Source organism: Hyla sarda, chromosome 6 (genome assembly GCF_029499605.1).
Source record: "Hyla sarda isolate aHylSar1 chromosome 6, aHylSar1.hap1, whole genome shotgun sequence".
Classification (NCBI taxonomy): domain Eukaryota; kingdom Metazoa; phylum Chordata; class Amphibia; order Anura; family Hylidae; genus Hyla; species Hyla sarda.
This window is the reverse complement of record NC_079194.1, coordinates 35,832,248-35,845,448: the sequence shown is the minus strand read 5'-3', so window position 1 is coordinate 35,845,448 and position 13,201 is coordinate 35,832,248. Positions and strand designations below refer to the sequence as shown.

General features: G+C 43.5%; 1 protein-coding gene across 4 annotated transcripts in view; it reads right to left on the bottom strand.

Moving 5' to 3' along the window:
* Positions 1-13,201, bottom strand: part of WDR47 (WD repeat domain 47) — an 85,431-nt gene that overhangs the window by 7,521 nt on the left and 64,709 nt on the right. For all 4 annotated transcript variants that reach the window (XM_056523490.1, XM_056523489.1, XM_056523491.1 and 1 more), the window contains exons 12-14: positions 3,990-4,160; positions 2,950-3,081; positions 1,567-1,785 (exon numbers count right to left, since the gene is read on the bottom strand). In XM_056523490.1, coding sequence (XP_056379465.1) covers positions 1,567-1,785; positions 2,950-3,081; positions 3,990-4,160 — 522 coding nt within the window. The remainder of the gene's footprint in view (positions 1-1,566; positions 1,786-2,949; positions 3,082-3,989; positions 4,161-13,201) is intronic.

Sequence of the window (13,201 nt, the reverse complement as noted above, 5' to 3'; positions counted from 1 at the left end):
TTTTTATTTTTTTTAAATCAAATGTCCATTTTAGGAACTGTCCAGAGCAGGATGGGTTTGCTATGGGGATTTTCTCCTACTCTGGACAGTTCCTGACATGGACAGAGGGGTCAGCAAAGAGCACGGTTGTCAGACAGAAAGGAAATTAAAAAAAAGAAAATAACTTCCTCTGTAGCATACAGAAGCTCATAAATACTGGAAGGATTAAGATTTTTGAAAATAAGTAATTTACAAATCTGTTACATTTCCATTATTTATTAATTTGGCTGGAGACTTGAAGGGGTACTCCGGTGGAAAACGTTTTTTTTTTTTGGTGCCAGAAAGTTAAACATGTTTGTAAATTACTTCTATTAAAAAATCTTAAACCTTCCAGTACTTAATAGCTGCTGAATACTACAGAGGAAACTGACATCACAAGCACAGAGCTCTCTGCTGACCTCTCTGTCCATTTTAAGAACTGTCCAGAGTAGGAGAAAATCCCCATAGAAAACATTATGCTGCTCTGGAGAGTTCCTAAAATGCACAGAAATGTCAGCAGAGAGCTCTGTGATCCAAAAAGAAAATAATTTCCTCTGTAGCATTCAGCAGCTAATAAGTACTGGAAGGATTAAGATATTTTAATAGAAGTAATTTACAAATCTGTTAAATTTTCTGGCACCAGTTGATTTAAAAAAAAAAAAAAAAATAAGGTTTTCCAGTGGAGTTCCCTTTTAACAATATCAGACCCATCTTGGTTGCCCATACACATGGGAAGGCTCCTTTTTATGCTGACAATACAGTATAGCTGTATACCGCTAAAGCAAGTTAAAAGATTGGTTAAAGGGGTACTCTGGTGAAAACCTTTTTTCTTTTAAATCAACTGGTGGCAGAAAGTTAAACATATTAGTAAATTACTTCTATTAAAAAATCTTAATCCTTCCTGTACTTATTAGCTGCTGAATACTACAGAGGAAATGCTTTTCTTTTTGTAATGCTCTCTGACATCATGAGCCCAGTTCTCTCTGCTGACGTTATAATAATAATAATAACGTTTTATTTATTGTTGTCCTTATTGGGATTTGAACCCAAGTCCCCAGCACTGCAAGGCAGCAGTGCTAACCACTGAGCCACCATGCTGCCCTTAGCATACATCTGCTATGCATGGTTGCTAAAATGGACAGAGATGTCAGCAGAGAGCACTCTGCTCGTGATGTCATCAGTGTTCCAAAAAGAAAGGAATTTCCTCTGTAGCATTCAGCAGCTAATAAGTACTGGAAGGATTAAGATTTTTTAATAGAAGCAATTTACAAATATGTTTAACTTTCTGCCACCAGTTGATTTAATAAAAAAATAAAAAAAGGTTTTCCACCGGTGTACCCCTTTAACTTTTTTTTTTCTTCTTTACACTAGGAAACTACAGGAGACATACTTCCGCAGTCTGGTCTAGGTCTGATAGAGGCATAGGTCAGGAGCTTCTCTCCTATATAATGCTGTCTGAGTATTTGTTTATGTGAGATTTCCCAGAGATTTGTTTTTCATACAGAGAGCAGTAGTTTATTATTGTGTAAATGGAGCTGAAGATCGTACCTTGTAGATCTGTGACTTTAACCTTCATATCATATGAACCAGTGAGCAGGTAGTGTGCTCCCGGGGAGAACCGGACAGACCGCACGTCACTGCTGTGTGGATGATAACTCTGCACCATTCGCCCTCCTCTGATGTCATACAGCATGCAACTAGAATCCTCCTGACCGGTGGCAAGCAGCCTGCCGCTAGGATCCACTGCCACTGAGGCCACTGGACTGCCTGAGGAAAGAGGAAGAGACAGGAAAAAGGAGCTAAAGATCCTATGAAGACTATATACAGTATCACCCAATATAAAAATCTGAAATACAACTGGGATTAGTTTCTCTGCTGGGATGGACATTATGTGGAAGATACAACTACTGTAATGGTTACAATGTAGATCACTAAAGGGATAAGATGCAACAACTTCCTTTGCAATATGCTACCATATTTAAGATATATTCAGATGTAGCAGAATTTTTCCGTTGCAGATTCTACCACATATTTCATCCATTGCAAAAGATGAAATCAGAGGCTAAATTCGACATCCCTAATTATGGGTCATGCAGCAGATGTAAATGTTAAAGCTTTAAAGGGGTTCTCCCGTGGAAAACTATTTTTTATATTTTTTATTTTATTTTATTTTTAAATCAACTGGTGCCAGAAAGTTAAACAGATTTGTAAATTACTTCTATTAAAAAATCTTAATCCTTCCAGAACTTATTAGCTGCTGAGTACTACAGAGGAAATGGTTTTCTTTTTGGAACACAGAGCTCTCTGCTGACATCATGACCACAGTGCTCTCTGCTGACATCTCTGTCCATTTTGGGAACTGTCCAGAGCAGGAGAAAATCCCCATAGCAAACATATGCTGCTCTGGACAGTTCCTAAAATGGACAGAGATGTCAGCAGAGAGCACTTTGCTCATGATGTCAGCAGAGAGCTCTGTGTTCCAAAAAGAAAATCATTTCCTCTGTAGCATACAGACCATAAAAAGTACTGGAAGGATTAAGATTTTTTAATAGAAGTAATTTACAAATCTGTTTAACTTTCTGGCACCAGTTGATTTAAAAAAAAAAAAAAAATAAATAAAATAAAAAAAAGTTTTCCACGACAGTGCCCCTTTAAGGTGAAAAATTTTGCATGTTTGGTTAGTACTTTGCATCAATTTTTATAAAAATGTTTTGCAAAAAAAAAAAAAAGTACATATGTGATAGGGGAAGGAAGAAGCAGGTTGTTGAAGGAGCAAAACACTAAGTAAGATTTGCAATGATCAGAATGACTTCACCTGTACAGATATTTTCCATTTTTAGCAAATCATACACTTTTTATGACAACCAAGAAAAATAAAATTCAAGTTTACAACCAATGAAAATAGCACAAAGTTATAATTCACTGGTTTACCTGTTCCATGGAATGTAGTTCCGATCACTCGAACACAGCTGGGAACCCGGAGATCCCAAAATCGGACAGTCTTATCCTGTGATCCTGATGCGATCATCCAGCCGCTCCATGTATAAAGAGCTAAGATATGTCCTGCCACACAAAGTCACAAATATTCTGCATAAATCTAGGAAATCTATAAATGTGAGTATGTATTTAAAAGTCCCCCAGTCATTAAAAATATATATTTTTTTAAATTGACAATTCAAAATTTTTGATCGGTCGTCGTCTCAATGCTGAGACCCTCACCAATCAGGAGAACGAGTGGGGGAGAAGCATGTAGCAGCACGCTTCACTCCCTGGCTCTTAGTGATCTATGTTCTGTGGCCCTATTAGGAGTCTATGGGGCCGCAGGATGGAGATTGCTTAGAGCTGAGGAGTGAAGCAAGATGCCGCATGCTTCCCCCTGCTCATTTTACTGATCGGTGGGGGTCTCAGCACTGAGACCCAGATAGATCAAAAGTTTTGACATGTATGTTATATGCCTTTTTATTTTCTATTTTCTTTTTTTTTACATGACAGGGACACTTTAAAGGGGTACTCCGCTGCTCAGCATTTGGAAGAAACTATTACGAACGCTAGAGCCGGGAGCTCGTGACGTCATATCCCCGCCCCCTCAATGCAAGTCTATGGGAGGGGGCGTGACGGCTGTCACGCCCCCTCCCATAGACTTGCATTGAGGGGGCGGGGATATGACGTCATGAGGGGGCGGGGCTATGAAGTCACGAGCTCCCGGCGCCGGCTCCAGTGTTTGGAACAGTTTGTTCAAAACGCTGAGCAGAGGAGTACCCCTTTAAGATAGCAAAATTAAAACGTATCAGGCAGCCTGTAGTTGTCTCATGGTTTGTGTGCACGGCAGAAATAATCCTGACTTCACAATGGACTCATACTCTTTATACTTAACCCTTAGTGGGTTACAGAAGGAATCGGATATGCTGAACCTGTATTTTTTCACAAACAGATCAGTTTGTTGCACCAGATGCACATGGGGTAAGGCTTACCTGTGTGCCCACTTAACGCATGAAGCCCCTGCCCCCGCTGGCAGTCTGTAGTGTAGATATTGCAGTCTCCTGCCCCAGCACTGATTAATATTGCACCACCGCTCTCAGGCCCTTCCATAAAAGCCAAGTCTCTAATGGTTCCGTCGTGCATGCTGAATTCCAAGTCTGGTCCTAAAAAGACAAGAGCCTCAATTTCAGTTTCCTGTCTGATTCATTGATTGCTTCTTTACTTTAACCTCATTTTATAGGATAAACCAACTGTGAATGCAGCTTAACCCAATAACGACCATGGACGTCTATTTCCGTCCAATGGCCATTAACGGGGTATGACGTGGGCTCCCAACTTGAGCCTGTGTCATACCGGCCGGCCCCCAGCTGATTCCTGTCGCTGGGGGCCAGTGTTAATAGCCACAGCCGACTATTAAACCTTTAGATCCCCGCTGTCAAAGTTGACAGCGGCATCTAAAAGGTGCCTGTAACTAGTCCCTGGTGGTCCAGTGGGGCGATCCACTACTGAGGTAGCCTGAGGGCTTACCTCTCCTGCTGCAGTGGCTCCAGTGCTCAGAATTATGCTTTATCAATAAAGCGCAGAGCACACAGATCAATGGGATAGTATGTAATCCCATTGATCTGTATGAGAAATCAAATGATTCCTCCTAAAAGTCCCCTAAGTTTAAAAACTCACACATTAACCCCTTCCTTATTAAAAGTATAAATCACCCCCCTTTTCGCAAAATAGTCCAAAATAGCGTATTTTTGGTCACTTTTCATACCATAAAAAAAAAGGAATAAAAAGCAATCAAAAAGTCCGATCAAAACAAAAATGGAACCGATTAAAACTTCAGATCACAGCGCAAAAAAGTTAGCCTTCATTGCACCCTGTAGGCGGGAAAATAAAAAAGTTATAGGGTCAGAAGATGACAATTTTAAATGTATAAATTTCATGCATGTAGTTATGATTTTTTCCAAAAGTACGACAAAATCAAACCTATATAAGTAGGGGATCATTTTAATTCGTATGGATTTACAGAATAAAGATAATGTGTCATTTTTGCAGAAAAATGTACGGCGTAGAACCGGTAGCCTCCAAAATTTACAAAATTGTGTTTTTTCTTCAATTTTGTCGCACAATGATTTTTTTTTCCCGTTTCGCCATAGATTTTTGGGTAAAATGACTGATGTCATTACAAAGCAGAATTGGTGGTGCAAAAAAATAAGCCATCATATGGATTTTTAGGTGCAAAATTGAAAGGGTAATGATTTTTAAAAGGTAAGGAGGAAAAAACGAAAGTGCAAAAACAGAAAAACGCTGGGTCCTTAAGGGGTTAAGCATAAAAATGTGTCAATTTTGAAAATGGTTTTATTTTTAATTTTTAACATCAACAAAGTTATTTTTAAACTAAAGACCTAGAGCAATGGTCTTCAACCTGCGGACCACAATGTTGCATAACTACAACTCTCAGCATGGCCGGACAGCCGTTGGCTGTCCGTGCATGCTGAGAGTTGTAGTTTTGCAACATCTGGAGGTCCACAGGTTGAAGACTACTGAACTAGAGTATTTCAAGAATTTTTTATTTTTATTTTATAAAAGCACAAGATATAGCAGCCCCAGTCAGTACAACAGTGTTTCCCAACCAGGGTGCCTCCAGGTGTTGCAAAACTACAACTCCCAGCATGCCTGGTTCTTAACGTAATCTAGTTACAAATTTCGCTTGGTTGCTGAGACAACAGAGCCACCTAACCCTGCTGGAAGTACTACAGTTTGCCAGCATCACATCGCCCGCTCAGTGGCCGCCCTCTGCCAATAGATGATGTGACGTCAGTGAGCTACGTGATAGCCGTGGGCTTGGCTTTCTTTAGCGTCCCATTTGAAGCCCACCCTCGGCACTCGCCACGGCCCCCAAAGAAAGCCAATCATGTTGCTCACTGGCGTCACATCACATAATGGCAAAGGCCGGCCACAGAAAGGGGATGTGACACTGACAATTTGCATTACGTCCTGGAGGGATGACTGCCTCCTTTATCCCAGGACACCATGTGAAATTTCTAATGAAGCCCCCCCAACAGCGAAACGCACGTTGGGGTAGGTATACATGACTTAGCCTCCACATGGCAACATTTATGTCTTTTGTATATATTTTTAGACCAATTACTCTTTTTTTTTTTATGCAGCATCTATAGTCTTTACTATTTGCGGAGTGTGATTCCCACTGTATGTGAATAGCTTGTGTTACTATTTGCTGTTTTTATGTACATTATCATTCAGCCTCATCTCCATTGTTTATAAGCCCACTCAAGTACATGTTCAGAGTATGAACTGGTGCTATTTTAATATATGTATATATTTTTTATATTAGTACTTTCCTTGTATTATGTTGTTATGTTGGGGCATAGAGTTTACATGTATGCTAATATACTTTTGTATGAGTAAGGCCGGGTGCCAGGGGCCGAAACGTGTCACCACCATGCCTCTTGTGTACTGCTTGCAAGTTATAATAAAACCGCGCTGGACTCCTCTCTTTCCTCATGCTAATATTAGGCACACGTATATGGTAGTTATTGTTTTGGTAATACATTAAGTACTTGCATAAATTTAGAAACCTAAATAATTAGAACAAAAATAGCTTATTCCTGAAGTACTCCTTTAAGAGAAAAAAAGAATTAAAAGGTTCGATAGGAATAGCAAAACAAAGCGCAATCCACCAAATGACGACCTAACTGGTCAGGAGAATGAGCAGCAAGCAGCACTGGCATAAGTGACAAATACAGTATATACTAGAGTACAAGCAGAGTTTTTCAGCACGATTCTTCGTGCTGAAAACACCCCACCCCCCCGGCTTATACTCGAGTGAACTCTCCGCCTGTCAATCCCTTCTCAGTGGTCTTCAACCTGCGGACCTCCTGATGTTGCAAAACCACAACTCCCAGCATGCCCGGAGTTGTAGTTTTGAAACATCTTGAGGTCCGCAGGTTGAAGACCACTGCGGCCTTCGTCATCATCAAGACCTCCCTTTAGTTTTCTACTCACCTCCCCTCGGTGGGAAGGAAGGGTGAGCTGGTCCGGGCCATCTATGCTGCAGGGACCGTCCGGTGGGGTGGGTTAGTCGTTCCGGGCTGTCCATTTTATCTTCTCCGCTTCTGGGCCGGCCCCGGCCTAGTGACGTTGCCTTGACGAAGACGCACAGGGATGTCCGTGCGCATGAACGTCCCTGTGCGTCGTCGCCAAGGTAACGTCACTAGTCGAGGGCCTCCCGGTGAAAATGGACAGCCCGGAACGACTAACCCTCCCCACCGGACGGTCCCTGCAGCATAGATGGCCCGGACCAGCTCACCCTTCCTTCCCACTGAGGGAAGGCGAGTAGAAAACTAAAGGGAGGTCTGGATGATGACGAAGGCTGCAGTGGTCTTCAACCTGCGGACCTCCAGATGTTTCAAAACTACAACTCCCAGCATGCCCAGACAGCCGATGGCACTGATGAAGGGGGGGGGGGGTGATGAAGGGGTGTGATGATGAAGGGGAGGGGGGGATGATGTATTTCCCACCCTAGGCTTATAGTCGAGTCAATAACTTTTCCTGGGTTTTTGGGGTGAAATTAGGGGCCTCGGCTTATATTCGGCTTGGCTTATACTCGAGTATTTACGGTAGGTCCGCAGGACAGAGATTGCTGCCAGTCAGGGAGTGAAGCCCTCTCCTTGCTCATTCTCCTGATCAGAGGAGGTCTCAGCTCTAAGACCCTGACTGATCAAAACTTTTGACATGTCTCTGTGGCATTTCAAAAGTTTTTTGAAATGACAGGGGCAATTTATCTCAAAGATGGTCCCAGCTATGGATGAGGAAACATCCCCTGGGGTCAGAATGAACCATGTATACTTAAATGGGAAGTGAATTACACAGTAGAAAAGGGTTTAGCGTATGATAATGGGTTTAGACGATAATCTAATATCTATAGCTACCTTTAGGATAGCATTACTATTCAGATAGATAAGGCTGTGTACGCATCTCCCCCTGAGGGAATTATCCTCTGCTCTATACTTTCTGGAGATTATTCTAGCCTATGAGATATCTCTGACAGTTGATTCCTTTATAATTAATTATTCTGCTATAAAGCGCATAAACCCCGCTGTAATGACATTGCAGGGGTGGAGTGTGTGTCTCCAATATGGCCTCAAGAGGAGGTTTTCTGAATAATAAAAAAATAAATAAAAAAAAGCTACAGAATATTAACCCCTTATGGACATATTCTACTTTAACAGTGGTAAATTTTCGTCGATGCTTGCATCATTTCTTGGTGAAAAATTCCAAAATGTCATGAAGAATTTTAACATTTAGCATTTTTCTAACTTTGAAGCTCTCTGCTTTTAAGGGAAACAGACATCACAAATAAAATATATTGATTCACATATACAAAATGTCTACTTTATGTTTGCATCATAAAGTTGAGATGTTTTTACTTTTGGAAAACATCAGAGGGCTTCAAAGTTCAGCAGCAATTTTTTTTTTACAAAACTTTCAAAAATTGGAATTTTTCAGGGACTGGTTCAGCTTTGTAGTGTATTTGAAGGGCGTTCATATTAGAAATACCCCATAAGTTACCCCATTATAAAAACTGCACCCCTCAAAGTATTCAAAATGACATTCAGTAAGTGTGTTAACCCTTTAGGTGTTTCACGGGAAAAGCAGCAAAGGGAAGGAGAAAATTCAAAATCTATATTTTTTACACAAACTTTTTTTTTTTTTTTAACTATAATAATTTTTATTAACATTTTTCATATAACCAACAAATGTCATTAAATTAACCTGTTCTTGTAGAGCCAGTTTTAGATTTTTTACAAGGGCTAAAAAGGAGAAAAATCCCCCCAAAATGTGTAACCCAATTTCTCTTGAGTAAAGAAATAACTCATACGTAAATGTAAAGTTCTCTGTGGGTGCACTAGAGGGCTCAGAAGCAAAGGAGCGGCAATGGGATTTTGGAGAGTGAATTACTGCTGAAATGGTTTTGGGGGGGCATCTCACATTTATGAAGCGCCTATAGTGCCATAACAGAGAAAAAAAAAAAAAAAAAAAGAGATTTTTTGTACTCCCTGTAAAATCTCTCTCGTAGCCTTCATTGGGGGACACCTTACTGATGGGTATATGCTCTTGCCACTAGGAGGCGCTGACACTATGAAAAAAAAAAAAAAAAAAAAGTTGACTTCTCCCTGGCAGGATATACCCACCCACTGGAAATGGGGTAATCCGTTTTATCACAAAGCAGTAGGAAAAGCCAACAAAGACATAAGTCCGAAGGACGCCGGAAAAGAGTCACGGAAAAAGAACCAGAAAAGATCATCCGAACAAAAAAGGAAGATATGGGTGGGTGCGGTGTCCCTCCAATGAAGGCTACGAGAAAAAGATTTTGCGGAGAGTACAAAAAAAATCTCCTTTTCTCGGTCGCTCTTCATTGAGGGACACCTTACTAATGGGACGTACCAAAGCAGTCCCCTAGGGTGGGAATAACAACCAGAGAAAGGGAGTCAGTCCAGAGATCAAGGCCTGCGGACGAGATCCGGGGCCAGAGACAACTGAGGCCCAGAAGCTGAGCTCCCGGAAGATCCCCTGTGGAGATGGACTAGGACGCTAAGGGAAGGGATTTTGTCTAGACTAAACCTACGGAGCAAAGAAAAATGGCGACCAGGAAGCCAGATGGTCCGGAACCATCCTGAAAGGAAGAAGGAAATCAACTCCAAAAAACACAGAACCAGACAGAGGGCTAGCCGGCTGGAGAAAAATAAAATGGAAAAAGAAAGACAGGCACCAGGCCTATCTAGAGACGGTTTCAAAGATCAATGACCTAAACATCTGCATACCCAAAAAACCCTGTTCCAGGGGCCCGTCGCGAGCACCCGGGAGGCGAAATCAGCCCGACTGGTGTAATCCGGATGACTGCCCTCCAATGGACCCCGAAGGAGGAGACCGAATGAATCTGCCAAAAAAGAAGCGGAACTCCCTGGAAAGGGGGCATCCCGGAACACAGGAGTGACAGACAGGGGAACTAGAGGTTCCTGAGTCACCTGGAAAACGTACATGGAAGAATACACAGCTAAGAAAAGAGCGGAAGACCCTGAAAATGAGTACCCAGAACACCGGAGCGGCCATCATGGGAATTGGAGGCTCCTGAGACTCCTGGAAGACTTATACCTGAAGGGTAAGTAAACCCAACGTCCGTGAAACACTCTGGGTGACAAACTTCCGTGGTGAGACAAGAAAAAGTGCGGTACAAAAAGACCACCCCACAAAAGGGATAGCGAAGTCTGGGCAGGATCGCTACACATGCCCAAGACCTCAACCATTACCAAGTCCCAAATCAGACAGGCAGGAGCCAGCACTGCGCTCCTAGCACATCAGGGCATACTCCTCACTCTGCCTTACTGCATGTCCTCATTCATTTTACTATCTGAGCTCTGATCTTTCTTTTCTCTGCACATGCAGTTGTAAACAGAGAGGAGAAGATTCAGAGGTGCCAGCTGAGCTTGTTTGTGTCCCGGCTGCAGTTTGAGATTTAGAACTCCAGCACGAGTCTGAAATCTATAAAAAGGGCTTGTAGCCAGGCTGGTAGGGAGACTCCTAGTGGTCATTTTTTTAAAGTGAAAAAGTAAATAGATAGAAGCATATAATGTAATAACATGCAATTAGAAAGTTATACTGCATACATTAATCTATAATATATTAAAAATTTTTTTTTTTTTTTTTTTTAATGAAAGGCACCCTTTAACCCCTTCACGACGAGCGACGTACATGTACGGCGCCGCGAAGTGTCACTTGGCGCGCGGCGACGTACATGTACGTCGCGGGGTTCCGGGAGCGCCGCGTCACCGGTAGCGGTGATCGGGCCGGGATGACTGCTGTTATCTAACAGCAGGCATCCCGGCACATCGCCGAGGGGGGTCCTGAGACCCCCCTATGACCGCGATGCGCGCAAATCGCAGGTCAATTCAGACCTGCGATCTGCGCAATTCCGGGTCATACGGGTCACTGGTGACCCGGTGACCCGGAAAATAAGAGGGATCGTAGGTGTCCGAGACACCCTAGATCCCCCTAAAGGGATAGGAGTTTGGTGGCAGGGTTGCCACCCCTCCTATCCCTGCTATTGGTCGGCCGAGCGACCGACCGATAGCAGACCGGGGGAGGGGGGGTTAAAGTTCGGTTCCCCCGCTTTGCCCACCTATCGGTTTCCGGGCAAAACGGGGGAACCGTCCAGGGAGGGTCGGCGCCGAAGGTCCCTACCTGGATCCCGGATCGCGATCCTCCATGCGGGGATCCCCCACGTGCGGCGGCGGCGGCGGCTTCCGGGTCCTGCTAGGTGAGTTGTTGCCTAGCAACATCCGGAGGGCCACAGTTTACAGTGGTCTCTAAACCGTGGCCCTCCAGATGTTGCAAAACTACAACTCCCAGCATGCCCAGACAGCTGTTTGCTGTGTGGGCATGCTGGGACTTGTAGTTTTGCAATATTTAGAGGGGTTCAGGTTGTAGATCACTAAGTGGTCTCAAACTGTAGCCCTCCAGATGTTGCAAAACTACAACTCTCAGCATGCCCAGACAGCAGTTTGCTGGCTGGGCATGCTGAGAGTTGTAGTTTTGCAACATCTGGAGGGCCACAGTTTTGAGACCACTGGACAGTGATTTACAACTTGAACCCCTCTAAATCTTGCAAAACTACAACTCCCAGCATTCAGGAACAGCATAAGGCTGTCTTGGCATGCTGGGAGTTGTACTTGCGTGCCTCCAGCCATTGCATAACTACATCTCCCAGCATGCCCTTCCGCAATCAGTACATGCTGGGAGTTGCAGTTTTGCAACAGCTGGAGGCACACTGGTTGGAAAATACTGAGTTAGGTCATAGAACCTAACTCAAGGTTTTCCAGCCAGTGTGCCTCCAGCTGTTGCAATACTACAACTCCCAGCATGCATGGTCTGTCAGTGCATGCTGGGAGTTGTAGTTTTGACCCCCCTCCCGTGTGAATGTACAGGCTACATTCACACTGGCGGCAGATTACAGTGAGTTCCCCGCTGCAAATTTGAGATGCGGCAAATTTTCCGCTGCAGCTCAAACTCCTAGCGGGAGACTCAGTGTAATCTGCCGCCAGTGTGAATGTAACCTAAAAACACTACACTACACTAACATAAAATAAAGAGTAAAACACTACATATACACATGTACACTGCCCCCCCACCACCCCCCTTCTCCAATAAAAATGAAAAACGTATTGTACGGCAGTGTTTCTAAGATGGAGTCTCCAGCTGTTGCAAAACAAAAATTCCCAACATTTCTGGACAGCAATTGACTGTCCAAGCATGCTGGGAGTTTAGCAACAGCTGGAGGCGCCCTGTTTGGGAATCACTGGCGTAGAATACCCCTATGTCCACCCCTATGCAAGTCCCTAATTCAGGCCTCAAATGCACATGGCGCTCTCACTTTGGAGCCCTGTCGTATTTCAAGGCAACAGAATAGGGTCACATATGGGGTATCGCCGTACTCGGGAGAAATTGCCTAACAAATTTTGGGGGGCTTTTTCTCCTTTTACCCCTTATGAAAAGGAACAGTTGGGGTCTACACCAGCATGTTAGTGTAAAAAAATAAAAAATTTTACACTAACATGCTGGTGTTGCCCTATACTTTTCATTTTCACAAGAGGTAAAAGGGAAAAACGCCCCCCAAAATTTGTAACACAATTTCTCCCGAGTACGGAGATACCCCATATGTGGGCGCAAAGTGCTCTGGGGGCGCACAACAAGGCCCAGGAGGGAGAGTGCGCCATGTACATTTGAGGTGATTTGCACAGAGGTGGCTGATTGTTACAGCGGTTCTGACAAACGCAAAAAAAAAAAAAAACACATGTGACCCCATTTTGAAAACTACACCCCTCACGGAATATAATGAGGGGTGCAGTGAGAATTTTCCCCCCACAGGTGTCTGACGGATCTTTGGAACAGTGGTCCGTGAAAATGAAAAATTTTGCACAGCCCACTGTTCCAAAGATCTGTCAGACACCAGTGGGGGGTACATGCTCACTGTACCCCTCATTACATTCTGTTAGGGGTCTAGTTTCCAAAATGGTATGCCATGTGGGGGTTATTTTGCTGTTCTGGCACCATAGGGGCTTCCTAAATGCAACATGCCCCCCGAGCAAAATTTGCTCTCATAAGCCAAATATGACGCCTTCCCTTCTGAGCA